Source organism: Epinephelus moara, chromosome 6, assembly GCF_006386435.1.
Source record: "Epinephelus moara isolate mb chromosome 6, YSFRI_EMoa_1.0, whole genome shotgun sequence".
Taxonomy (NCBI): domain Eukaryota; kingdom Metazoa; phylum Chordata; class Actinopteri; order Perciformes; family Serranidae; genus Epinephelus; species Epinephelus moara.
In genome coordinates this window covers 10,986,932-11,013,525 of record NC_065511.1, presented here as the reverse complement: position 1 = coordinate 11,013,525, position 26,594 = coordinate 10,986,932, and the positions used below count along the sequence as shown (strand labels likewise).

Here is a 26,594-nt window from a genome sequence, read left to right as displayed (position 1 = left end):
TTTCCAACAAAGAAGAAGCAGAGAAAATAGTGGTAATTAACAATTAAATCAATATAATACACAATACTCATAGTCAGAATTTTAAAAGTTTCCTTATCAGCAGTAACTAAAGGAACAATTGTGATTGCTGTAATCATTTTTTTAACAATTCCTCCTGATTTCTAACAGTAGGGAAGATGTCTAGTTAATGTGGTGTTTTGTCCCTGTTGGCTACATTAAGAGCAGCTGGAATATCATGAATTCCCAGAGGCTCAGAGGGACGGCAGAGAGGCCTCTCGCTGCTGAATAAGAGATGGCTCCAGTCTGGAGATCTAAGGAAGGGTTAATCTGATTCCCATTTCAGATAGTCGTCCTAGCAACAATCGGCCGGTCTGCTCTGCTCCTTTGACAGGGGTGTGAGATTTTCAGGTTAGCCAGATAGAAGACTTTATTGTGAGGCTAATTTGAAATGTGAAATCGAGGATGACTTAAATTACAGAGGTCCTTTCTCTCTCATCTGCTGCCAGGACGGGATAAGAAGATGCCAGGAGAAGGAATAAGAATATCAACAGACACAATTTACTGTCTGTGTTTGATCAGTTTGGCTGTGTAGTTTGCCAATGTGCAGAGCTAAATATAAATATATACATACATATATACTAGATAGAAACCTGTCTTTATTTAATGTCTGTATTTGTTTGTTTTTTTAATTTGCAGACAAAATCCAAACAGATTGCTATCATCTCTAGGAGATGTATTTGCTATTTGTAAATAATGCTCTCTAAAAAAGTCAGTTTGTCCTCCAGCCTCAGACTAGATAGAGTTCATGGAAAGAGAAATGGGCGGCTGAGGAGGAGGAGGAGGAGGTGGAGGGGGCATGCAGGCGCACTGCCGGAGCACAGTGCTCATCTCTTGTGCATATCTGTGCCAATTCAGACCTTTAACATGCTCAAGTGACATTTGCATTTATCCTTGAAGGTTGTTGCCTTTTGCGGGGGAGAAATAAGTGAAAAGCACGAGAGAGGACTAGTATTTTTCTGTTGCATTAGGCAGATGGACAGTGTCCTGTCGCTGCCTGCCTCAGATGGAAAAAGAAATGAAGTGTCGAGATTGCACCCCAACCCATTTTCTCTTAGCTAAACTATTTCTGTAACATCCTAATGAAGGAGGGCCCCGGGGTTCAAAAGTAATGGCCTTGAAATACTGACATTTTGCCTTTGAGTAATAGGCTACTGTACCCAGCTGCCTGAGATGTTGCTACCACCACCCCCCTAAGACACACTCAACACCACCAACACTCCATTTTGCAAAAAGAAAAAGAACCAAATAAAATAAAACAGAATAGAAAATCATATGAGGATACATAGAGCAAGCCAATCCAGTGACACTGCAGCATGTGAATCCATTGTGGTGGACGTTGCACTCTATCTCTCTGTTTTATTTTTTCTTTCCGAGGAATAAAACTCCACGTTTGACCTCTGACCAAGAAGAAAAATGACCTTACACATTCAGAATAATTTTTCCGGCATATTATAAAAACTCTAACCTCAATCGGCCTTTGAAATGGATACTGATTCTTTAAATTCTTCCCTGCTTGTTTCAGGAAATAGTGAGATCCTGGCGATAGCGAGGCACAATGTGCCCAAAGTTCACCGCTGAACACTCGCTTCCTTCTCTCTGAAAGTCACCAGCCTTTTTCTTTCTTTCTTTCTTTCTTTCTTTTTTCATAATTCCCAGACACCTTAGATGTTCTTCTTAATCTGAGAGATCTGCTGCTGAATCATTGGGTACAATCCTGGATGATTATTCCCCCCTTTTTTTGATACAATGCAGGCTCTTGCACCCATTTGTCACCACTCCAACCACTGTACAGCCTTTGTCTGTAGGCCATCACACACACACACGCACACACAAAACCTGCTCAAATCTATTCTGCATTGTAAAAAAAAAAAAAAAAAAAAAGGATTGGGGTGGACTTGAGTTGCATGGTGTATAGTTTCTGAAATTGTCTGTTTATGGCCATTCAGAGCAGCAGAAGAGCGTAACTCAGTGGTTATTAATGTTTCTTTAATCACCAAAATAAGCAAATGATTAGTGTTTGTTATCTGTCCCCGTCCAGAAGACGAAGAGCACGGTCCCGGTGGTGCTGAGCGCCGGCCCCAGGTGGCTGCTGGATGTGACTTGGCAGGGAGCGGAAGACAACAAAAACAACTGCGTGGTGTACAGCAAAGGTAAGCAAGCAGCGCCGGCATCCCGTTATCTCTCCGCAGCGCAACACACCACACCACAGCACCGCCGCAAAGACACTGACAATCCTCCATCCACTCCACTCCTGCCTGTCTGTCTCTCCGTCTTTCTTTTACTTTTTCTCCTTCTCTTTCTTGCTCTCCTTGCTTCTCAAAGTCACAAACACACACAAATAATTGCATGTACACAGCTGCAAGGGCACACATACATACACACGCTCTCACACACCATATCTGTTTTACTCCAAAGAGTAATTTATATCACTAAAACTCTGATTAGGAACTGAGAAACATCACTTGACACACAAAGTTAATGGTCTTTAGATTTCACAAGGTAATTAATGCTCCCTTTTTTTTCCTCTTTTATACTAAGTGAATCCCTATCTCGGTGCAGATAGCGAGCAAAGCACAAGTGGAGATGGGCTTGCCATTTTGCTTCATTTGTTCTCTCGCTAATTCATCCAAGCTTTATCTGTATATCTTTAATAAATCAGACATATTCATACAAGCCCCAGCAGAAATGGATTTATGTAAATAAGTGGAAAGAAATACAACATATCTGTCAGGAAAATCCATGTTGTTTATTCAGCCTCCACCCTAAAAGCACAAAAAACCCAAATGACCCACTGTCATAAAGATAAACTCCTCAATCTGCCGCATTGTGTCCGGCAAACCCTCATTAAAAACAGCCCAACATGGATCTGTAGAGAGCCTGGTTTGTTGCAGATTGTATGAGGAGATGCTTAAACTGTATACAGGCCTGACACTACAGTCTGTAGCTTCACTTCCCATGAAAGCACAAGGCTTCTGCAGCTATAATTGGGTCTTGACGGGTGTTAACCAGAGAGACACAGCAAAAATAAATACGTAAATAAAGATGTGTTTTGGATTCCAAAGGGTGAAGGAAAGGGGCTCCATTTATCACTTTTCAAAAATGATTACCCCGTGACAATACCCCCAAAGCTGAAATGGAGCTTCTTCTCCCTCAAAGTGAATAAGTGGCAGGAGTGGGATTTGCAACCCGGATTTTCAGTCTCCCAATTCTCATCTACTAATCACTAGACTGCACTGGGGAGTTATCCTCTTAACCGGCTACTTAACTTTGTGCTCTTTATCACCAAATCATTAAAGTTTTGATAAGCTGTGAAAGAAGATTATGCACTTCTTTAAAATCTTCTAATCTTTTTGCTCAGAGACTGACTGTATGAAACAAAAAAAAGAGGGCAATAACAGGATTTCTCACTTTTTTTTTGTTCAGAATTTCCCTCCACCACTCTTCATACATGTATCCTCGAGATAGCATCACATACTGCAGAGCGAACGCAGCATCATCACCTCAGCTGTGTATCGCTGACAGCTCCTTTGTTTGTCACTTCCAGTTTGACCTTATTAAATTAAACACAATAACATCTGCAGACGTCCCCTTGTGAGAGTTGTTCTGTGTTGTACTGAATATAAGTTCATTACAGTAAATCCCCCACAAGAATCTTCACACGCTTGCCAACTGATGATAAACGATAATAGAGTGGATGTTGAATACAAAGAATTAATTTAAATCTCAGAGTAGAAGTTAAATATCTCTTGTCACCTCATAGCTGCACTGTCTAAGACATCATTAAGCTGAAAAACAGCCTATACATTAGATGCCATTTCATTCTGTTCATTTTTCTATTATTTAAGCATATTCATGGACAAAGGCGTAGGTTTTGTTTCAGCTTTTGGGTGGACACATGTGAAACAGGGGTTTGGAGGTCCTCCGCCAGAAAATTTCCTGCATTCTGGTGAATTTTTATGAACAAATGTTTGCCTTTTCTGCAAGAACGTTACGGTGTAAATGTCTATAATTTTGTCAAAATTAAAGTTCTAAATACTGAAGGGGACATGCCCCCTGCTTCCCCCTGAAATCTACACCTATGTGCATAGAAGACTTAATTTAATTAACAAACCTGTCTTGAGTTTTCCCATCATGAAACTTTTGACTTTGAAACGAATGCCACAATAACTATCACATATCTGATACTACTGTGATACTACAAGGTACAAAAAATTCAGGCTGTGTAATTCCATACTTGACTCAAACAGCTTTGTAGCAACTTTGCCACAGAGCTTTGGATAAATTGGTTGGGTGTCCGTTTTTCTCGGCTCTCTATCCAAAATTGTTCCACATTTTGCTCCTGGCGACTTTTTTTTTTTTTTTTTTTAGGTGGACTGGGAGTAAGTTCAGAAAGTGGTGAAGTGTTTGATGCCGTTCAACCGTTTGACTCTTGCGTCCAGACTGATTTATACCGCTCATTCTTCTTCATCACCCTCTTTTAAATATTCCAATCTGCATGTGTGGGCACCCTCTGGAGGTGACATTGAAATTGAATGTCAGCGTGCTGGAAATATCAAATCTTTGTCAAATTCAATTTTGAATTTGGCCTTTTCGCTTCAGTTTTGAAGCTGCGCTGGAATTGTGTTTATCGTGTCGACACTAGTGTGGATCAACTGAACGGAAAAGAGTCCAGCAGGAACTTTCTTCCCACCTCGAAAAAGCTGAGGCCAAGATTGTTTATATCTTCACCCTTGTGCTGTTTCTCCTCTGTAGGCTGCTTCATTGCTCCCTGAGATGCGTTACTTATGGAAAACAGTGAATATCTCAATACACAGTATGCTTGCAGAATATGTTTTGGCTTACCTTTCAGTGGTCTCGGCTTTCTTTATGGCTGCCTGCAAAGATAGTAGCAGTTCACTTTGGATGCTTGCCAGTTTGAATCTATGGGGGAGTATCTCTAAGTGAGGACTGGTGATTGGTTTGAGTGGCTGTAGCTTTACTGTTGGGTGTTCTGTCTATGATTTCTGCATTACATTTCGTACAAGTGCTCATCCTCTATCCCCGAAACTTGTCATTCAGGAAGTCGGAGAAATATGTGGAGAGGGAGAGAGGACAGGATTCAGCAAAATGATTCCTCTGAGAGTTGTGTTCCAGCAGTGTGTTATGTATAATACATGCACTGGAGTGTGTAACAAGCAGCAGGGTGGTGTATTCAGGTCCCCCACGGGGCGCCCCTGGACATCAGCACCAAGACAAGCTAACCCTATAGTGTCAAATATAGATTTCTTTGCCTGTTTTTTTAAGCAACCTACAGTTCCAGCAAAACTCTGTCCTCCCTGACAACTTGTATTCTGTTTTCCTGTCTGTATCATTTTATCCAGATGAACAGAAAGACAGCAGCATTTCATCCATCTCAAGAAATTAGAAGTCAAAGACTATGAGTAATGTTTGAGGCATTTAAATGTCTTAAATTAGGATTCACAGAGCCATTTCATGAATATAAATTCTTCTTTGAATTCCTGTTTCTTAAAATGAGAGGCAGCGAGAGCCCTGAAGAGGAAGTGGAAAACTGCAATATCTGTTTTTCCCAGGCTGTCAGCATGGCCCTGTTTGTTTTACATTAAACTCCCAGGAAGAGCCTTAGCAGCCAGCCATTACTAAAACTCTCAACTCTACTACTGCGCTAACTCATTATCGAGAAATCCACCTGGAACTCCCACAATGCTCTCCTCCACACTCCGACAGTTTCTTTGAACCCCTGAAGTTATAGAAACAGGCAGCAAGTCTGCAGAGTAATTATATGTTACAGTAACGCCGCAGACTGAGGAGAGAGAGGTAGAGGGGGAGAGGGAGAGAGGGGATGACAGACAGGGACCCAGAGAGAGAGAGAGAGAGAGAGAGAGAGATAGAAACCTGTGGAGAATTTTCTGTACAGATAAACAACAGATTGATAAACAATGCAGCTGGAAAGTAGGAGAGATTTAACAGAGAAAAGAGACTCAGCCCCATTTTGATTTTTTTTCTAACATCTCCCAGTTGAATATGTTACAAACAGAGGCTCTGTTCAAAAACTGCAAACCTGCCTGATTGGAAGAATTTTAGCAACTGTTTGGAGAGCCAAAGTGACCAAGCCTAACTATGATGTAGTCAAACAGCTTTTGAAAGGATAAGTCTGCTGTTATCCTATATTTATCATATAGTGAGCACACCCCATGAGAGGAACAAGACCAACGATGCATTTATCTTTCCCTCCAAACTTCCCTAACCTGTGTGTGGCACTCAGCCCCAAAAGCCCATGCCTTCTGACAGTGAAGAAGTTGAACTACAGCAAAGATGTCCTATGGAGAGCTCTCATTTGTTTATTTAAAGATACAGAGTAGTAAAAGTAGTTTTAACTTAGCTACTTTGTAAAAAATTATCAAATTGATAATGTGCATGTGATACAAAATTAGATCAAAATATAATACAGTAAAAAGTCACATGCCAGCAAGTTAATGCAAAAAGTGTCCACTTGCTTGCTTTGGAAAAAAGTGCAAAGATTGTCAGCTTTAGTTTTGTTTAAACCGAATCCCTGTGACGTCACACTAACACCTCTGGGTAGACAGCTGGACTTTGTTTTTTGCAGAGATATGTTAAACTGTCAAACTTGTTTATTTCTGTTGTCGTGTTCAGCAGTAAATGTAACCTTTAAAGATATATTGTTAAACACAGCGGCCCGACCTATCTGACCTTTCTGCTGTACCTGTTTTATGTACCGTATTGCTTTGCTAGCAACTTTTATAAACTACATCTACTCAAGCAATGTACTGCTGTGGACGGGGGCCATAGCAAAATGTATTTTAGCCACTTAAAAGACCCACCTAAAAACATTAATATTAGTTGAAGTGTATGCTATATTTGGAATACTTTCACTGCTTTACTTTTCACAACTGATCAAGCCAGCGGTAGACCAACAACTCCACTGTTCTAAAATGACTGTTTTTGTCAGTGGAGTCTGGTGGCTTTGAGGTAACGGTTTCAGCTCCCCGTTGATTAGTGCTCTCTGAAAGAAATGTAAGGCAGTAAAAATATTTAAAATGAAACATATACTTAAAAATGACCGATTTAGGCAGTGCCATTTCATTTTATGTATGTAACACGGATTTCTACCAGGTTTTCTACCTGGAAGTTACCGCAAACAAACATCAAGATTCGGTTTATGCAATGTCCTTTAGTCAGACAGCTGCCTTCCAGAAACTAGAGCCCAGGTGGGGGTATTGCACCAAGCAGGATTACTCAGTTAGCCACCATGTAACAACTTATCTGAGCATTTGTTAATAAATAGCAATCATCAATACTTAGGACTAATTGTGGTCAAAGGGGGTTTAATTACAGTAGAGAAGCAGTGGTAAAATAAAAATTATAAAAAATATTCGTTTCAATTTATGGCCCAAAATTTTTTGTAGTTTCAGTAGTAAACTACACACAGAATGGCCAAACAGTAGGCTAATTGAACTACTTGAGTCACGATGCAAACATGAATGTAGTTGAACTACCAGCACGCTACTGCAAATTGTAGTTAAACTATTAGTTTAATTATGCCTAGTTCACTGCTACACAGCACTGTCTTTTGAAGGCATAAATCTTTAAAAACATGACTTAAATACATTTCTGACATGTGCTAAATCATTTCCTAAAACAGCTGGGCACTGTAGTTTTTAGCAAATGTTACTCAAACAGGAGTAAATTGTACAGTTGTTGGGAATTTTCAGCAGCGGATTATTAGACATTTAGTATTTGCAGTAGTAGGATGTATGTGGGACTGAAAGAAACAGTGGAGCTCTATGGCACAGAATAATAATATGAGGCAATTCATGTTAGTTCAATTCATAGTTGGCGTTTTTGGGTATTTTAATGGGATTTGTTGACAGTAACAAAAACACAGAATACCACAGCAGTATACTTTAAAATGTGTGCGTTTTTGAAGTTGCAGCAGCATTTTATTTTTAGCACTGAATTTAATATGTTTGATCATATTTGCAGAAGAAATCTAAAATCCCTGCAGCATATTACAGTCCCCTTAAATAAAAGCTCTCCATTTGCTGAAATCAAACAGAGTCAGATCTGAGTGTACAGTTAAAGACAAGTGTCACTTTTAGCTCTAAAGTACAATGTATGACTTCATTCATTCTCAGCGTGAGCCTCCATTGTGCTTACCCCATTGTTACCTGATATCAGAGCCCATTGAAACTATACACACTCAATGTGACCACATTATGTGGCATTATTCAGAGGTCACCTAAACTTTTCAACTGTAAGCCTCTTAAGCCAGACCACATTCAGATACAGCATGTCCAATAAGTCTCCAGAGCAACTTAGCCCATTGTTCGTGCAGAAATTGACCAATGTAACTAGGCCGTTTTACATAAGCCCGGACAGTGTCGAATTAGCCAACTCGCTGTGTCTTTGTAATATTTCATATTCTCTAAGTCTTCACAATCAGATCCTTTTTTTATGCCTTCATTTGCTCTTTCCACTGCTCCAGAGCTGTAGACCTCTGAGGCATAAGATGAACTAGCATGACCTGCCTGGACAGATGTATCTATTTGACCCTCTTTAAAATAATAATAAAAATAAAACCAGCCTTGCAATGTGCTGCCAAAGACATTTTTTTCCCACCAGAAATGAAAAGGTAAATCTGCACTGCTCCCTGGCAGCATGCAGCATTAAACAGTGAGAGGAGAGGACTCTTACAGTTCAAAATTTAATTGTTCATTTCAACCCTCCTCTTTTAAAATGACTGCGGCGAATAGGAGGTGCGAGGGTTATTATCTGTTATCTGGGAACATAGCGAAATAGTGTGACTGAATAATAACTAAACAACTGACACAATGTAAAAATTTCATTATCAGTGTATTAAAACAAAATTGTACCCTAAAGGAGTCCCCACCACAGCTCCGAGCAGCCGACTAATTATGTTTAATTAAAAGACAACAGATCAACAGAATCGTTTTCATTAGGAAATTATTAATGATTCCTCTGCAACAATAATTGATTGCACTGAGCCACGCGATAACTCGGTACGGTCAGGCTGGAGTGAGCCGGGTGGAGAGGAGTGGCTGGTTTAGGCATTTGGCAGCAGTTTGAGTAGCGTGTCTTGTAGCTGAAGCTTCCACATTAGCAATTGAGGAGAAGTTGTAAAGCTGGCTTTATGGAGAGGAGAGGAGGAGGAATGGAGTGTGTGGTGGGTTAAGGACAGCAAAATCCAAATCATACGGCGATCTGAGAGGACTTAACCATCCCACACATGTATTTAGGAGCACGGGCATTCATGCACATACAATCACACACGTTTCAGCACACATGACTAAGATGGGGACACACACTCTTATTATTTTCTCCTGTCTCTGTCTACAAACATATTCAAGAGGGCGTTTTCTCTCCATTTTTTTTTCTTTCTGCCTCACTCGTAAGCATATAAACTACACACACACACACACACTTTGCTGCTGCTCCATTCAGAGCCATGTGAAAGACGTCAGCTCCAGACGCTTCCTCCGACAGCCTTTTATGTGCATTGTTCTCCCGCCGCGCAGGCAGTTTCCCTGTGCTAGACAGTATAGCACAGGCACCAGACACCACACTCTGCCACAGCACCCACATTCACTGCACAGACCAAACGCCATTACCGAAAATTTGAATAATGGCTGCTGACACATATATGTCCATCTGCATTCAGCGTGGACTAAGCCTTAAGACAAAAGCAACAATACGGGGAGGAAATGTGAAAGAAGTGATGGGCACTGATGAGGGACAAGATTGTTCTTTTCATATATCGCCACGTAACAATTTGTAGCTGCAATCCGCGTGCACATTTTCGAGTATGCGCTTGTGATTTGTGTTGTGAGTGTGTGAGTATAGCCGGTCGTCCTTGTATCAATGCCACAGAAGGTGTCAGGCTAATGAGCGTGGGCTGTCCTTAGAGCAGGAGGGTTTGGGTTGTGCCATTCACTCTGCATATTTAAATGCCTTGTAGAGCTTAAGTAGGCCCACTTTTCCATGTCAGGGCAGCGTTCAATCCTGCTGCGACCATTAATTATGATACCATTGTGCTCCAGTGTGGCTAATAAGAGTGATGTATTGCACCCTCGTGGCATTATAATCATCTGAGTGAAGTACCTGGACTACACTGAGCTCGCTTTAAGCACCACGTTTAAAAAAAAAAAGAGAAGAAGCAGAAAAAAACAGTGAGTGAAGAGGAAGCTTCTTCCCTCCTCTCGGTCTCCACTGCTGGCTGCATTGGTTAATGCTTCTACATGAGAGCATGTCACAGATTTAACTTCTCTATAATTGTATAATCAATGGTGAGAAATGCTTCAGTATTGATCATGCGGGAAGGCTGATTGTGGGTCTGGGACACACGTGAAGTCACTTGTGCTCAAAATAGCAAAAGTGCACAGCCATCAAAAGCAGATACGAGTCACTGTTTTTTTTAACTTTTTCCCTCCATGCATGTGCACTCTCCCTATCTGCACTGTGTGAGAATGTTATATGAGTTATCTGCATTGCTTTCGCAGATATCTCCCAACACAGAACTGCTTAAGTGGATTTTGAGGAGCTGCTTCTTAATATTTGGAGCATGTCTCCCCATCTGTATTGAATGTGTTCAATACAGATGGGGAAAAAAGATCCCATTTTATTACATTAATCACTGCAAGTTAATGTGATTATATGTACTTTATATTTCCCTTCTTAACTTCCCCTTGCCTTAACGGCATAATCAATGACCGTTTTTATATTCATTGAAAAATTCCACGGATATGAAAATAAGCTTCTGCAAGGTTTTTAATCTACTGCGGGATCTTGAGTCAGTAATTAAAGAGTCCATTCTGCGTGTGTCTTCTAAAAGCCCTTAGCCTGCTTTTAGGCCTGGGTATGATGCAGCCCACCGCCCCCATCTCTGCTGTGGTAAGTAGGTGTGAAAAGCATTGTCAGTGTGCTTCAGGATAAAGCCCTGCTGTTGGATGCCATTGGTCAGAGTCAAACCCCCCCCAACACACATATACACACACATATACACACACAAGATCCTGGAGCAGGTTGAGAAGAAGAGTGTGTATGTGTTCGGGAGAGGATGCAGGGGGTCGTGGAGGGGTGTGTGTGTGTGTGTGCAGGGATAATCAGAGACAAAAGCTGAGAGCTGGAGAGAGGGGCCTTTCTGCACATCCACACAGCTTTTTTGGAGGGGGGGGTTAGTGGTGCCTTTTTTTTATCAGGCTTGAGGGGGGTCACAGTGTGTATGTGTGTGTGTGTGTGTGTGTGTGTGTCAGAGAGAGTGAGCAGGAGAGATGGAGGGAGAGAGATAGAGGAATCACTGGGGTGGAGGGGTGTTTAGATCGTCAGTCAGCGTGATGGAAAACCACACGGTTAAAGTCTCTCTGAGGGTTGACACAGGACTGCAGCGAGTGGAACTAAACAAGTGAAACTGAGTCTAGGTGAAACTCTGATGCACTGAGGGAGAGAGCAGATGATCATACTATGAAAAAAAAGCCCACAGTGGAGGAAAAAAAGGGCATGACAGTGGAAGAAAAACATACAACACTGACTGGTACAATGATACCACCGGCTTAGAGAATAGAGCTACTGTAGAACAGTCCCATTCAAGCCTTATGGGGCCTGGTGGAGCAGGACCAATTTTTCCTTTGATAATGTATACCCCTGCAAATCAATTTTTAGGTTGGGCAAAACATAATCAGATTTTCTCTGAAGAAATAGCTCGACACATTACAAAATTGTTTTGTGGGGTCGCCACTGTGTTCATGCAGGAGAACTCGGCGATAACCTTTATACATACCTTTGCAGCTAATCCATTTTATTGATTGTACATCCACCTGCGTGGAAAAAAAAACCACAGAGCCCCGTAGTCTTTAGAGCGCCGTATCAGTGTGATATCACAGTTTTTCTTTTCTCATTGCAGCGCACGGAGGAACACAACCACACGCCACCTCTAGCATTAGTACCTTATCTGTGGGTTGTTTTATCATGCTATCTGGTCAAGGGATCTTAGCTATTCTACCCCTCTTAAAGTCCAATGCCATGGGTAAGGACACAGGGATGCATGAGGTGGGTTCAACAATGAGCTTTAAAGGTGTAGCTGGAGCAGTTTGGAAATGTGATACATGTAAACTTGTAAGTAATCCTGCTAGAAGCATGGTTAGAATAACTTGAGTTTGAATCATGTGGGGATTCTTAAGAAACATTGCAGTCAAGGTTGGTTTTTGACAATCCGTTCGTCAACCGAGAGAACCAGGTTTGGTTAGAGACTGTCTGAGGTTTTGAGGTCACCAAAAAGAACTCTGGTGTTGGATTGGTTATCAGTATTGGCAGATTCCCTGAGCTGAAGTATGGAATAAAGGTATGACTGAGCTAAACCAACTAGAATGCTTGGTTGAAGCTATGGTATGTTTATGTGTAGTCAAAGAAAACACTTGGGCGAAGTTAGGGATGGTTGTGGTTAGGGTTAGCAAACTCTGCTCTCCTGCATAAAAGACTGATGCGGTACATGCCCACCAACCTGTTGTCCGTACCAACTATGAAATAGGGCACATTCCGTAGGCAATATGAGGGGGGACAAGGGGGGGAACGTCACCCCCCTCATTAGCAAAATGACCAAAATACGATCCCCTTGTTAACCTGCCATCCCTGGGGTTTGAACCCAGACACCGTCCTTTCAGGACCCCGACCTATAACCGATACATTAATGGCAGCAGCATTTGTAGCACTGTTTTAGCGACTAGAAAAACTCACAGACCAAATTCATGTGCTAATCATCGCACGTGATGCTATTCAGCCAATCGAATCCGTGCATTCCGAAAGGCAATGCAACTCGTGTGAGTGAGATACACACAGGAGGAGATGAGACAAGAGAGACAACAGTCGCAGCAATAAATGAGGCAGAGGAAAGTCATTTTGCATGGTGTATTCTAAAGAGAGAAAAGTAGACAGCGAAAACGGAGCTTTTAATCAAGAATGGACAAACACTTACATGTTGATTCTTCCCACGGGCAGTTCAAAAACAGCATGTCTTAACATATGTTCCGAGACGGTGGCGATTATTAAAAGGGCCGAGGTGAAGTGCCACTACGAGACAAAGCACAGAGCATCTTTTCAGCAAACATACCCACTCAAGTCTGAACTGAGGGCGCAGAAAATAAAATAGTTGGAGGTGTCCCCCAAGTTTAAAATGAACAAACTGAATACTGCTGACATCTGTACCATTTCTGCCTGACTATGCTGCACACTATTTCTTGCAGTGGCAAGAACATTGGAAATGTACGAAACTGTGAGGTGCAGAATCATCCAATACAGATGTAATTCCTTGGGATGCTGTGCTGCTGATAGACTGTATATCAGAGAACACTTGTGGGTTCATTCAGAGGGCAATGACCTGTTTTGATTCTTGGTCTGATTTTAAATATGGCAAGTTACAGTTACAGTTAAATAATAGCACTGTTTTTTCACCTTTTTTTTTTTACAGCCTTTTGTCTGTCTTCATTTTGACAGTGATATTGGCTGCTTATGAGCTAAACCCTTCCTCCTCTGGGTTGCTTTAGTGCCTGAGCTCTGCTGACCTCTGCCTGTCGGTGCTGGGTGACAGAGATGGGTGCCCCTGTTCCTTGTGTGCGCTTTCTGTGTGTGTGCTAGAGAGAGAGAGAGAGTGGACAGAGCCGCAAGCGAGCAGACAGCCGTGCTGTAGGTACAGTAGTGTAGAGGACTAGACATCAGTGTCGTCCAGGTCAGACAGGGCCATCCATTCTCGAAGCCCCAGGGAAGAGGGAGAGAGAAAGAGAAGGAAAAGGAGAGAGAGTGGAAGAGAGGTGTGTGTGTGTGTGTGTGTGTGTGTGTGTGTGTGTGTGTACAGAAAAAGAGAGATGGAGGGGTGGTGGGTGGCGGGGGAGGGGGCATTGATGCACTGTTTCTCTTAACTCTGTCAAAGCCACTCCATTGTGCTCCCCCGTGCAGTGAGTGGAAACCAATCTGTCATCGCTCCACTAGCCAGCATACTAGAAGAGGGTTAGACTGCTGGAAACACAAGTCTATTCAATGTGAAATGTAACTGGAATCTGAGCCCTTGGATAGCTGGATTGAAAAAAAAAATTGATGTAAGATTTTTGAACTCCGCTCTCCCACAGACTGTGAAATGGAAGCCGTGAGTACAGTATTTGGGTCTGCACGAGATAGGTTTCACTCTCGTATCTCTCCCTTTTTTCACGGAGAGGTGATTGACATGTTTTGTTGATGGAACTCTATCCAAACCATGTGAGGTTTGCATAGGCATGAAGGGCTCAGTTAAAACCTCAGACACACATCCTCGCTCGATATTACCCAGCAGAGTTGGCCTCATTTGTTTAAGACTTCATTTTTTTCTGGCATTGACAATATTTAGACAGTCACAGTCACAGAGGGGTGAGTGAGTAGCAGAGACAAAGTCTTCAAGTGGAGCTGTAAGGATGTGAGTTTTCTTTCCCCTTCCCATATCCATGTTCCCTTTATACCTATCACCTATAGAAACCGAGCATCACCTGACCAGCACAGAAAACATGACCACCTCTCCTGATGCCCTGAGCTCTCTAAGCCTGCATACTGTTGAATAGTAGCTACTAATGCTATGTTCCGATGCCATTTGGAGTCACTTCTTCCCCTCTCCTCGCAGGAATCCCCCTTGCGCCATTTTCCCTGTAATCTCCCCACTCCTCTCTGTTATGGGGTGGCTCGCCCGCTGCTCCCGTCACTATTCCCCAGCCCCTCTCCTTCTTACAACCAGCACCTCCACCATTTTAATCCCTTTGACCCAAACCCTGTGTGTTTCCCTGTATCAACAGCTCCTGGAGATTACATCCTGCCTGCCTCCTCACCGCTGCGTGCTTCAGTCACTGTTGGCTGTAGCTGGCTAGTGCATGCTAGGGTCTTAGTCAGACACTGCTGGGTGTGATAGCCACTGTGGCTAGTTAGCTTGGTCAGGGTCATAGCCAGAGTGCAGGCAGCTGGAAGAGAAATGAAGGTGGGAAAAGGTGCATGGGTACAAAATCAGAGCGGCATCAGAGGTTTGGGCCTTCTGGAGAGCTAGTGGAGACTTTAGAAGGGCTCTGACCTCTAGTAGAAGTTAGTTTAGAAGGGGAAAAAACACACCAGACTTTGGGGAAATGAAAGAGCATTATTATTTGATTATTTCTCACAACTACCCAGTGGCGCCCCCAGAAAAATTTCACAGTTGGGAGAAATTTTTCTTGAGAGCTTTGGTGGGTTAAAATGAATAGATTCAGTAAGAAAGGGCTAACTTGGAGGAAAACTTCTCCCATGTGCAGATTTTTCATAGGGGTGACCAGATGGGGCCACGGAAAATATTGGGGTGGAACACCAAAACCAAAAGTCATAACTGAATTTTAGGAATTCCACTGCAACTACTCTCATTGTTCCTTTGAGCAAGGCAGCTAACCTCCATCTGATTCACTGGAAGAGTTTGGTGGGCAGCAGTAGAAGCCAAGAGTTCTTTTGCCATGTTAGAATAAAAGAATAAAGGTGTTAATGTAAAGAGTAGAAAAGAAAAAGCACACTGATTTCACATTTCCTTGGAGGAAGACGGAGAAATCTTAAATGTTTTTGGTGATATGCTTCACTAACGCACCCTGATGACCTAGGGTTTGAGGTGTCGATCATAAACTGCCACTTCCTTATATTGACTCCAGCCAGAGACCTTTGGTGCATGTCAGTTTCTATCTCTCTTTCCCATTGTTTACTGTTATCTATGTCTATATTGCTATGATAAAGGCCTAAACACCCCAAAAATTGAAAACTACCGTTGTTTTCTGCATAAGGATTTGTGCTTTACTTATTTTACAAAAAAAACTGACTTCATACAATATACAAGATATTGATATTAAAAGAAAAATATACTTTGAAATTGAGCAACTATTAGGATTTTTATTTATATATATATATATTTTTTAAAAGGAAATACTCCACCTTGAATAGAAATGCCTACAACCTGTGTACTTTAAAGTTTGTGCAAAGTTCATTTAAGTTGTGGGGTTTTTTTCATTGTTTAGTTGTATTTATTAAATCTGAAGCTTTAGAATAATTTCATATTGAAATCAACCTGTAACAGACTCTGTATACAACACTTTGTATTGGTATTTATTCTGAAGCACATATTTGTTCATCATGTCATCATATCACTGGGACAGTGTAAAATACAAAAGTGCCCCATTGCTTTGCACCACTGCTGTCTGTACAATATATTAAGACAAATACATGTGCGATGCTGACATCATATTGCTAGATATCTGGGTAATGTAGTTCTTCAAAAAATATAAAATGACATCCCTTGCTGACATGTGGTGCTGCCAAAGTTGTGAGGTGCAAGTGACTGATTTTGGAGGTAAAACTGAAAGTGTGAATAATTGAAATTATGTGTATTGCCTAGTTAATTAAATATACTTATTTTTAAACACTTTCTTAATATACTAATATTTCAGGAAGAACTATGGTGAACTGTAGAGTCGTTTTATTGAATGTAATGTTACAGCCATCACACCCCTGGATTAAATTTTTATGTTTCACTCAGTGTGAGCATCATATAACTTCAAAGAGGTGTTGAAACAAGCAGATAGAGAATACATATGTGATATTTCCATACAGTTCTGGAATTAGTTTCTCCACATTTAAGCGACTTTAGGGGGAAATTAAGAGGAAATCAGGGTTCGAGAGGTTATGGGAGTTATCTTGAAACAGCCTGTCAGGACCCTTCACTGCTTCTGCATAGCTTGTCAGAAAAGTGAAGCAGCCGTCAGGAGAGTTCGAGCCGGTTCTGTCGTTCTGCCGAGGAGCAGTGTGTGCTCACAGAGGGCCCCTCCTCTTTCATGTAGTGTTTCTGGTAATGGGTTAGGGCTTTATTGATGTGAACTTATGTGATCATTGCATAAAGAACTACCACTTCTCTCTCTCTCTCTCTCTCTCTCTCTCTCTCTCTCTCTCTCTCTCTCTCTCTCTCCCTCTCTCTCCTCCTGCTCAGTTTTCCTGTGGGCCACATTAAATCAAGCCTCCGACCTAGACTCTAGTTAAATTAAACCCTATCAGCATGTTGCCCTCTCATATCGGAGAACAGGCCTTTATATAGACGGCCTGTAAAGGGTGATTAGTCAGTGTTTTGATTAAAATTCAACCACATGTGTGATACTCTGGTGGAGCCAATCACCTCCTTCTCTCCCTCCCTCCTCCTCCTGTCTCTGTCTCTCTGTGCATAAACATATATTGAGACATACATGCACACACACACATACACCAAACCCTCCTCCCTCTCTCCCTCCCTGTCTCTGTCTGGCCCGTTCTCATGGCTCAGCAGAGTGCAAGGCTGATTTAAGGGCCCTTACAAATGGGAAGGTTGCAAGTGAAGACAAAAACCAGAGACAAATCACACCACAGCAGTCTCAAGGTTTCTACTAAACCTATTCAACTGGAGGGGAGCGGCAGAACAGTGAAAAATATATACACACTCCATCCTGTCAGAACGCTTTTGGCTTATCTTGAGTGACTGTCAAGGCTGGGAATATCAGGGAATGGACAGAAATATATAAAATTAATAAGCCGCTGGATGTTGTCGGGAGTTATGATGCTTCATAAATCCTGGTTTGATCATGGCGGACAAGGCTTAAACCCACAGCTTCCTAATGCGCACAGCAGTGTTTTGGACTGGATTTTATTCTGTTTGGGAGATAGAAGCCCTTAGCTGGCAAAAGTAAGATTTATCATCTCCCTATCCCCCCTCTTTCTTTCATGAGTGACAAATATTAAAAAGAAGGCCTGAGGGAAGTTGGCAGCCATTACCACCTTTAATAGAAGGGCACAGGCGTAGCAAGGTGAAACTGGGGCCAAAGGCAGAGAAATGCTATTCAAAGAAAAGAGAGAGAAGCAGGAGAAGAGGGAGAAATTGGTACTAACTTATCAGTTGTACTTCCTTTGTCGGGTCAGGGGTCTTGGAGCTTTTGTTTGTTTGTTTGTTTCTTATACTGAAAGGATGGATGCTATCTCTGCCGCCATCCAAGCAGGTCTGCTCTGTTGAGCGCTGCAGGTAATATTTCATGTCAGGAATTAAGCAAGCCTACCCACCGACTCCTTTCTACAGTTAGACGGCCACCGCATCCATCATCGTCCCCTCTTCCTCTTAAGAGTGTTGGCTTCAGGGGTACAATACAACTAGGTATATTTACTCAAGTACTGTATTGAAGTACAAATTCAAGATACACCTGACAGCTGATAGTTACTAGTTACTATGAAAATTGTGATTTAACATACAAATCACATGAAAAACTTTGAAAATAGGAGGCAGTGTAAAAGCTTCCCCACATATGATTTATGTAAATAAACATTTTAAATTTAAAAAATTAATCAATTAGTTGAATAGTCAATTACCAAAGAATTATTCAGCAAGAGTTTTGAACTGTGTAATCTTTTAAGTTAGTTTTTCATACAAAAATGCCAAATATTTTATGATTTCAGCTTCTCAAATACGACAATATACGACTTTTCCTTATTTTAAATCACAATGAACTGAGTAATTTTAAGGTTTGGTCCGATAAAACGAGACATCTGAATGTTTCACTTGTAGCTCTGGGTAACTGGGATGGACATTTTTCCCACATTTCACTAAGCATGCAATAAATGGATTGATGAAGGAAATAAGCATCAGATTGATCCATAATAAAAATAATTTTACATAAATGATATAGTTTAAAAGAAACTGGTCCACTTTAACCAAGTGCTGTATGTGTAAAGCTTTAACAGGGACCTATTATGCTTTTCTTTATTTTCTGCCATATTCATATAATGTTACAATGTTGGATGTTCATATTAAACATGGCCAAAGTTTCAAATAATGAGGTAAACATATGTAGAAGAAATCCCTGTGAGCAAAACCTCGGGTGTCAGTCCGTTCTGAACACTGTGTTTCCAACGTTGTTGTTTTTTAATACTTTCAAACAACCTAATGTCAGTTCATGACAGATTTCTTTATGCAGCCATCTGCTCCAGGCACGTTACTGCCAGTGTTTTATGTAGCCTTCATTGCTACATGTAGCTACATGCTTATGTCAGGGAGACATGTAATCTTGGCTGCCAATGTTGTTTATATCTCCCCAGTGTCAGATCATATTCCTGCTGGAACATCTCGGGTCGTGTTTACAAGCTTTCACTGTTGAATTTTTTTTACGGTTGAAAATGCAGCTATACTCCATTACAGTCATTCTCCAGCTGCACAATGCTACATGTAGCTACATGCTAACATCAGACAAACCAGCAACCTTGGTTGCTTATGTCGTCAATCTCTCCCTGATTTCTGATCATATTCCTGCTGAAAAATTACCTGCTGTGAAGATTTTGGTTTAGAAGATTTTATTGGTTACTTTAATTCAATTCAACAGAACTTTATTTATCCCAAAGGAAATTCTTGTGCCAGAGAATGCCTCAAAATACAGTAAAACTAACTACAGGAACCACAATTTAATGTTCACAACCAGAACAACCAGTGGATTCCCCGGGTCAGGGTCACTGACTGGACCCAGTTTTAGAAACAACAGAGTACTGAGTTTCTGGCAAAATTTACAAGTATACAAGATATACAAGAAAGCAGAATTTGCTGTTATTCTCTATTACAGTCATTCCCTGGTTGCAATGATGATGCAGAGATGCCAAGGCCACAGATGTGGAAGACCCGGAAATGCTGATCAATCAGAGCAGACTGGATTTTTTTGGGGAAGGGGTCTTAAAGAGACAGGCACTGAAACAGAACATCTCAGACAGAGCGTGAATACAGGTGTTCAAGCACAGACAGTATGAGTAGAATAAAGTCTATTTTGAACATGTTACCATGTGAACAGGTTCTAGGAGATACACAAAAGACAAGTGTGTGAACCTGAAAGTGAGCATATTAGGTTCCTTTTAGACATGAAATAATGATAATCTAATGATACACAATATATTAGTGTATGTAACATACTGTACATGTACCATTAGATACACCAACAAATACTTATGTATTTATACTTAGGGAACATTGTCAGTGCAGAACCCAGGAGTATTTACACGGTGTGGTATTAGTACTCCTACTGAAGTAAAGGATCTGAATACTTCTTCCATGACTGGTTGGTTCTGTGTGGATCACTTTCCTGTCAGGGGCTTCGGGTGTGTAAATACGACAGTGGAGAAAGAGACTAATTAGACCACCATGTCTAATCTCCAGGGCTTTACCTGTCAATAAAAATGTTGTCAGTGAAGATGAAGTCTCTTTAAATGAAAGGCTTGGCAGTTTTGATATGTAAAACACATGTCACAGTGTTTCATTCAGTAACATCGCAATGAGACAAGTTGTCAACAGAAGTAAAATGACAACAAAAACATCTTTACTGGACTAAATCAGAATAATGGCATTCTTATTTAAGACTTGTTGTGTTTTTTCTCCCCCTTGTTCTATTTGGGAGAGGTCATGCTTTTTGAACACTAGTTGTAGTAAGTAAATTTATTCCACTTATTTCTTGTAACTGCACGAAAAAGTAATGAGGTGTTGGAGATAAATATATGAAGACAATAAGCCATGCAATCCCTTTTCTGTAGCTGCTTTTGAGTCAATTAGCACATTTCAGAGACTCTGAAGAATATCGCTGCCTTATGTAGCTCCTCAATATGCAGCATCTGACTTTTATCCAATTACATTATGTGAGGTCTGTGGGCACGCTGGGTACAGAGCACATAATGGAGGATGCCATCTTTGGTGTGATATTCTTCGACACTTTTCCATTGCATATGCCTATGGCTCTCACTATGAATTATTCAAAGGCTCCATCCACACAGAAGAGAGTGAGGAACTCGGCTCCATAGTAAACAGATTTTCTGCTCACCATCCTCACAAATCTGAAGTGTAGGACATTGTAAGTACCAAATAATTACACGGTGGCCTCTTTTCCCTCCTGTCTGAGTCAACCTGGACTCAGAAATGCATTTGGACAGAATAATATTTTGTCATCGGTGAGTTAATTGAAGTTTGGTAGCTCAGGACCTCCAACTACAGATGACTGAAGCTGATGCATGAAGATACATGAGGGTTCGTCTTTTCATGTAATTCCATGTAAAATAATCCACTATTTAAATATTTCTTATCCCGTTCTTTTTTTTTTATCTCATCAAACATATTTGACTCAGGAAATGACTCCAGAATGGTTACAGAATATTTGTGCTCCCTGCTCTCCCTCTGTTGATTTATTAAACCATAATAGATAACGGCCCTAGAGTTTGACTCTGGCTATGTATAATCACTTTAGTTCCTCACTGGCTATTGTGCTGTGAAATAGAAAATATGAATATTACATGGGTTTTAAATCCCGACAAAAATTCTTTTTTCCAGAACAAGAAAATTGACATATCCATTGCATTACTGCAGCGCCCATCTTTGGCTAATGGAGATTTCACATTATAGAGCTCACATTATAGCACCATGAAATATGCTAAGCATTTAAGAAAAATGAACTTTTTAAATAGTCCATCAGTGTAAAGAAAAAAGAGGGTCTATGAGATTTTTTTCCTCTCTCTTCTCTGCTTTGGGGATTTGCCTTGACCTTCAACTGTTCGTATCTTCCAGTGCAGATCTGTGGCAGTGACACATGTCATGTGTTGGAGAGGATTGAGGAGGAAGCAGAGGAGACAAGAGGGAGTGATCTTGGTCTGTAGCCCAGTCAGAGTCGGAGTCCGCCCTCATGTCAAAGGATGGGCATGTTTGGCCCAAAACACAGACTGAACCTCATCCACTAATCTCAGCACAAAAACACCTTTGGGTGGCTGACGGGGAGGCGAGCGAGCGAGCACACACATTTTTTACAATGTCGGAAGAACACAAGAGGGTTCAAAGCTGCCCTTAAATTCTTGGGCTGCGGGGAGGGATGGCTATACGGGGGAGAACAAGAGAAAGAGTGACGGGGAGGGGGAGAGGAGCGTATCTCCAGATTCTCCTCTTGTAAAGCCGACCTGGCTGAAGCAAAGCCAAGCCTCCCTTTCTCCTTCGTATTCTGCTTTGTAGGAAACCCTCCACGTTTTCCGCCGCGCTTGTTCTCTCCCACTCAGTAGGAAAACACAAACTACAAAAGAATAGATGCTCTTCGTAAAGACTCGACATCTTAAGGATCCCCCTCCCCCTCTTGAATCTCAGGTTCACTATCTTGTAGTTGAAAGCACATAATCACATGTGAATGAAGTTAACACACACATCGACCTGCGATGTTTCTTTGCGTCAGTGCAACGCTTGACTGAACACTCCCCTCTCACCCAGACAGATTGTATGAAGGCGGTGGAATAATTTGTTATCGACTCACCGAGGCTCTGAAATTGAGATCAAAAACCCCCCCCCCAAAGATTAACATCTGTATTTTACAAAGATGGCTAATGTCACACGGTTGACAACTATCATTATGTCCTGGTTACTTTTGAGAGTACTTACCTTTAATCATCAAAAGGCTGCATTTTACCTTTTGTTGGGAGCTAATTGATAGACTGAGACCTTGTTGTTTGTATGCAGCGTATCAAGCAGACGCTGTGACTTTCAGCATGTCTATAAATAAATAAATCATAAAGTTTGTTTTTCTCCCGAGTCAAAAGAAACCTTTTCTTTGTCTTTGTGTTTAGCGCCTTTTTGCATCGACATGAGGCTAAAACCCCTGAAGACCACAACGTTTAGGAAAGCTCCTAAATAGCGGCTCTGAAGCTAGGTTTGAGCTTTGTCATCACGCTTGAAGAATTTCCTTTTAATGTACTGTAATGTGAAATTCAGTGGGGACAAGTTTAATTGAGTTTTACACAAACCAGTTGGGAGTAGCGCTGGAAGGTAGGTGATGTTGAGGTTTTTAATCTCTGGCTCCGGAGAGGCTTGTTGACGGAGTGGTTCTTTCTCTTTGTGGAGAAAAAAAGAGGAAGCCTAAGAAATGATACATCCATGGATAAAACCAATTGGCAACCCTCAAAGGGACGGGGGGTGATAAGGCAAATCCAGCACTTGTAGAGAAATAAAAGAATCCAACTGTTCATTAAAACGGGAAACAAAACAGGCGATTGAGAAGGAAGGCAGACTGCTCAGTGGAGGAGTGAGTGAAACAGACAAACAGAGCCAGAGATATCAGAGGAAAGGATTGGAAAATAATCAAGGATTTGTGAGGAGAATTAATAAGGAAGATAGGCACAAATAAGCATTTTTTTCCTGACTCTGTGCAAAATTAGGAGGGATGGACTACAATTATCAAACAGGGGAAATGGCATAAGCTACATAGACACCTAATTATAAAGGATAACCTAGATATGAAGGTTGCTGTCTTTTTATTTTACACACTTTGACTGTGAGGCGGTGGGGTCTTTTGTGCTCAGTAAACCAGATATTCATTGGATAGAGAATATTCAGAGACTGTTTAATATAGTAGTATTCTCTTATTCTCTGCCAGCAGTCTACATTCTGTAGTATATAATCCATTGAAAAGAGGAATGATTTTAACTTCACATGAAAGCTTTTTTTTAACCAGTGGAACAGTATTTAAACGCAGGGAGGGACAGATGATTTTGTAAGATACAGCCAACAATCAGTTGAAAAGAATACATGTAACTACAGTTATGATTCCCTTATATTTTTCAGAAGTGTAACAACATTGGTTTGTGCAGAAAGTGGAGCTTAAGCTTTTTCATCGTTCTGTTTAAATTATATAAAAATTGAATGAGGTTTGGTCTTAAGTGTTGACTTCAGAATTAGATTGTTTGGACATCAGATTTTAAAATGTCTGTGCATGCTTTCCTTTAAACTTAGGTCTCTTCACAGACAATGTGCTGGACAGGCGGACTCTCCTCTGATGTTGTTGCTGGACTGTTTATTTCTGACAGTAATTCACCTCCTGGAGGTTAGTTGACTCTATCACCTGATCCAGCTCTCGGTAATGAGGTTTGGAGTCAGGGACTTAAGGTGATACAAACAAAGGGGTAATGAAAGACTGAAGAGGAGAGGTTGAAGGAAAGGCGAGGTGGGAGGGGAGGGGGAGTAAAGGAAACTGGCAGTGAAATAATCAGCACTTGTATGATCGGCCACTGAGACATTCCATTGGTGTTTTGTGTGAAAGAGAGCCATTCATCAACATATCAATAAAAATATGGAGCAGATTATTATTGTGTTTGCTTACCATGGGCCTCCATCGTAAATAATGGGTCTGCCGCTGCTGCCTGTATTAATTATAATTAGAATGCTGATAATGTGTGTGCTCTTTTATTACAGGAGCTGAATCAATTTTACAGTCTTATTCAGCCCCACAAGGTCACACAAAGTTGCCAGGGTGAGAGATGGCTCTTTGTGGAGCCTTTCTGCAATCAGGGCAGGGGCCAGCAGGCTAGAGAAAGACCCAAACTGGTCAGATAGATGTCTCAGCATCTTCAACTACCATGAACTTTTTGCTTCAGTGTAGCAAATTCATGACAGGGAGGGAGTGTTTGGAAAGAATGAACTCTTTCATCAACATTCATTGATATATAACCAGTTTGAGTTTTCTTTTTAAAAGTGCTTTAATTGATTTTTTCACTCTAAATTGTTGGGGCTAACCTGTTAGGTCTAATATGTGCTCTCTTTTCAGTTTTATTTATATATTTGGGTCTTTAGCCTGCTAGCTACCCCATTCACAAGCTAATCACTAACTTTGTTGGACATTTTGGGTTGGGGTTATAACCTACAATGGTTTATCTGAATGTTTTTGCTGAAAACAAGCTACTGCTACTGGAAAAAAAAGTAATGAAAGCAGAATTTAGGGGCCATACAATCAAAATAATGAGTGAACGGAGTGAACACATTCGTCCATCCATTGAAATAGTAGTATTTAATGGTTATTAGCCTAGTTCTAACCTTTTAAAAAAAAATGCTACTGCATACTGCAAAGAAAGGCCTTATGGCTATTAAATGAATGACGTAAGACATGATTGTTTGACATATCTATCATAATGCTTCACCTGCTGGCCTGCTGGTACTCTGAATCCAACTCTGCATTCGCATTATCTGCCTCCCTCAGCTCTTCCTCTCTCTACTGTCTCTCTTTTGCATGTAGTCTGATGCCTATATGTTAGCTAGCAAAGACTGATTCATGTAATAGCATAATATTGGGCATTATTGTGCAACATGATGCAAATGTGACAAGTTGTGCATAGTTCAGAAGCATAGGTGGAGACAGTTATTCACACAGAATCCCATTGGTTACACCGTTTGTTATTAATCATGTCCACAACTTAAAAAAACTCGCACCGCACCAGAATCCTCAACAGTCGGCAAGAACAGTGTCACATGACAGGGGTCATAAAGCATCACTTTGTGTTACATTCGATCACGTTACTATTAATATTTTTGATTATTTTTGTCAGTTTGTTGTAGCAAAAGGAGAATACGGCTTTTTTTCCTCCAAAGAGGGCAAATGGGCTGTTTCTCTGGCAACTTTAAGTACTTGTGCACAGAGGGGAACTGCAGGATTGGATGATTATTGGTTTCATCACTATGAGTGCCCTGGGCTCTTTCACATAAGTCATATGTCCATTGTGAAAATAACCTGATTATTGCAGCTTTAAAACTGATTTTGATATTTCAGCACTTCACAGTTCTGCTAAACAAGTATTTATGCATATTATAACAAGGTTTGTACTGTATTACTTATTTCTCTCTTACTTTCATTAACCTCAGATAAGCAATTCTGGCATGCGTTGTCAAAGTGGCCCCCATGTAAAAAGCACATGACAGATTACTAAGAGGAACTGGCAAAATGCTTTTTCCCCCAGTATGGTTCTTGGTGGGTTTGGTTTGCATTTGTTGACAGTTCACAGGAGAGAGTGTGTTTTGGCCAAATGTTGAATCTCAACTTAGTCTAAATTCATAAGGCACCCCACTGGTTTGTTCCTCTGTTTCCCTCTTCCTCACGAGTTAGACTGTCAGATGGCCCAACAACAATGGATCTCACCAGCCTATCAGCCGGCTCCTACCTTTATAGCTCGCTGCGTGGCTTTAAAGACTGGATTTAGCATGGCTTGGCAAGGTTCAAACCAACAAACCATGCCACAGATTTTTTTTTTTAAATCTACATATCTGTTTGTCCTGTTTTCACATTTGAAATGCATTGCGTTCAAGTTGCCACACATTAAACTGGCCTCCTCCCACTACGAGTCCAAGACCACAGTGGTTTGTTTCTAATGTGTCTTCTCAGTGAGTCACCTGTTAGAACAAATAAGCTCATAATCTTTACAATAAACATGATCATCCTAATTAATGTTATGCATACACTGGGATTTGTCCAATTAGAGACGCATATTTATATCCATAGGATGTCGTGTTTCTAAATAGCTACGTAGATATGTTGCTATTAAGAGCAGCACACATATTTGTATATAATGCTCAATCTGCATTTTATGAATAAGCTGCTATCATTGAACAAACATTTTACATATTTCATTTGCTACTGCCTCCTCTGCCCGTTAATAAT

The 26,594-nt window shown here is 41.0% G+C and overlaps 1 protein-coding gene across 1 annotated transcript in view; it reads left to right on the top strand.

Annotated features, from left to right (window-relative positions):
* zfpm2a (zinc finger protein, FOG family member 2a) overlaps positions 1-26,594 on the top strand; it is a 136,275-nt gene that overhangs the window by 84,028 nt on the left and 25,653 nt on the right. Inside the window, exon 5 of the mRNA XM_050047182.1 lies at positions 2,099-2,210. Within this exon, the coding sequence (XP_049903139.1) occupies positions 2,099-2,210 (112 nt within the window). The remainder of the gene's footprint in view (positions 1-2,098; positions 2,211-26,594) is intronic.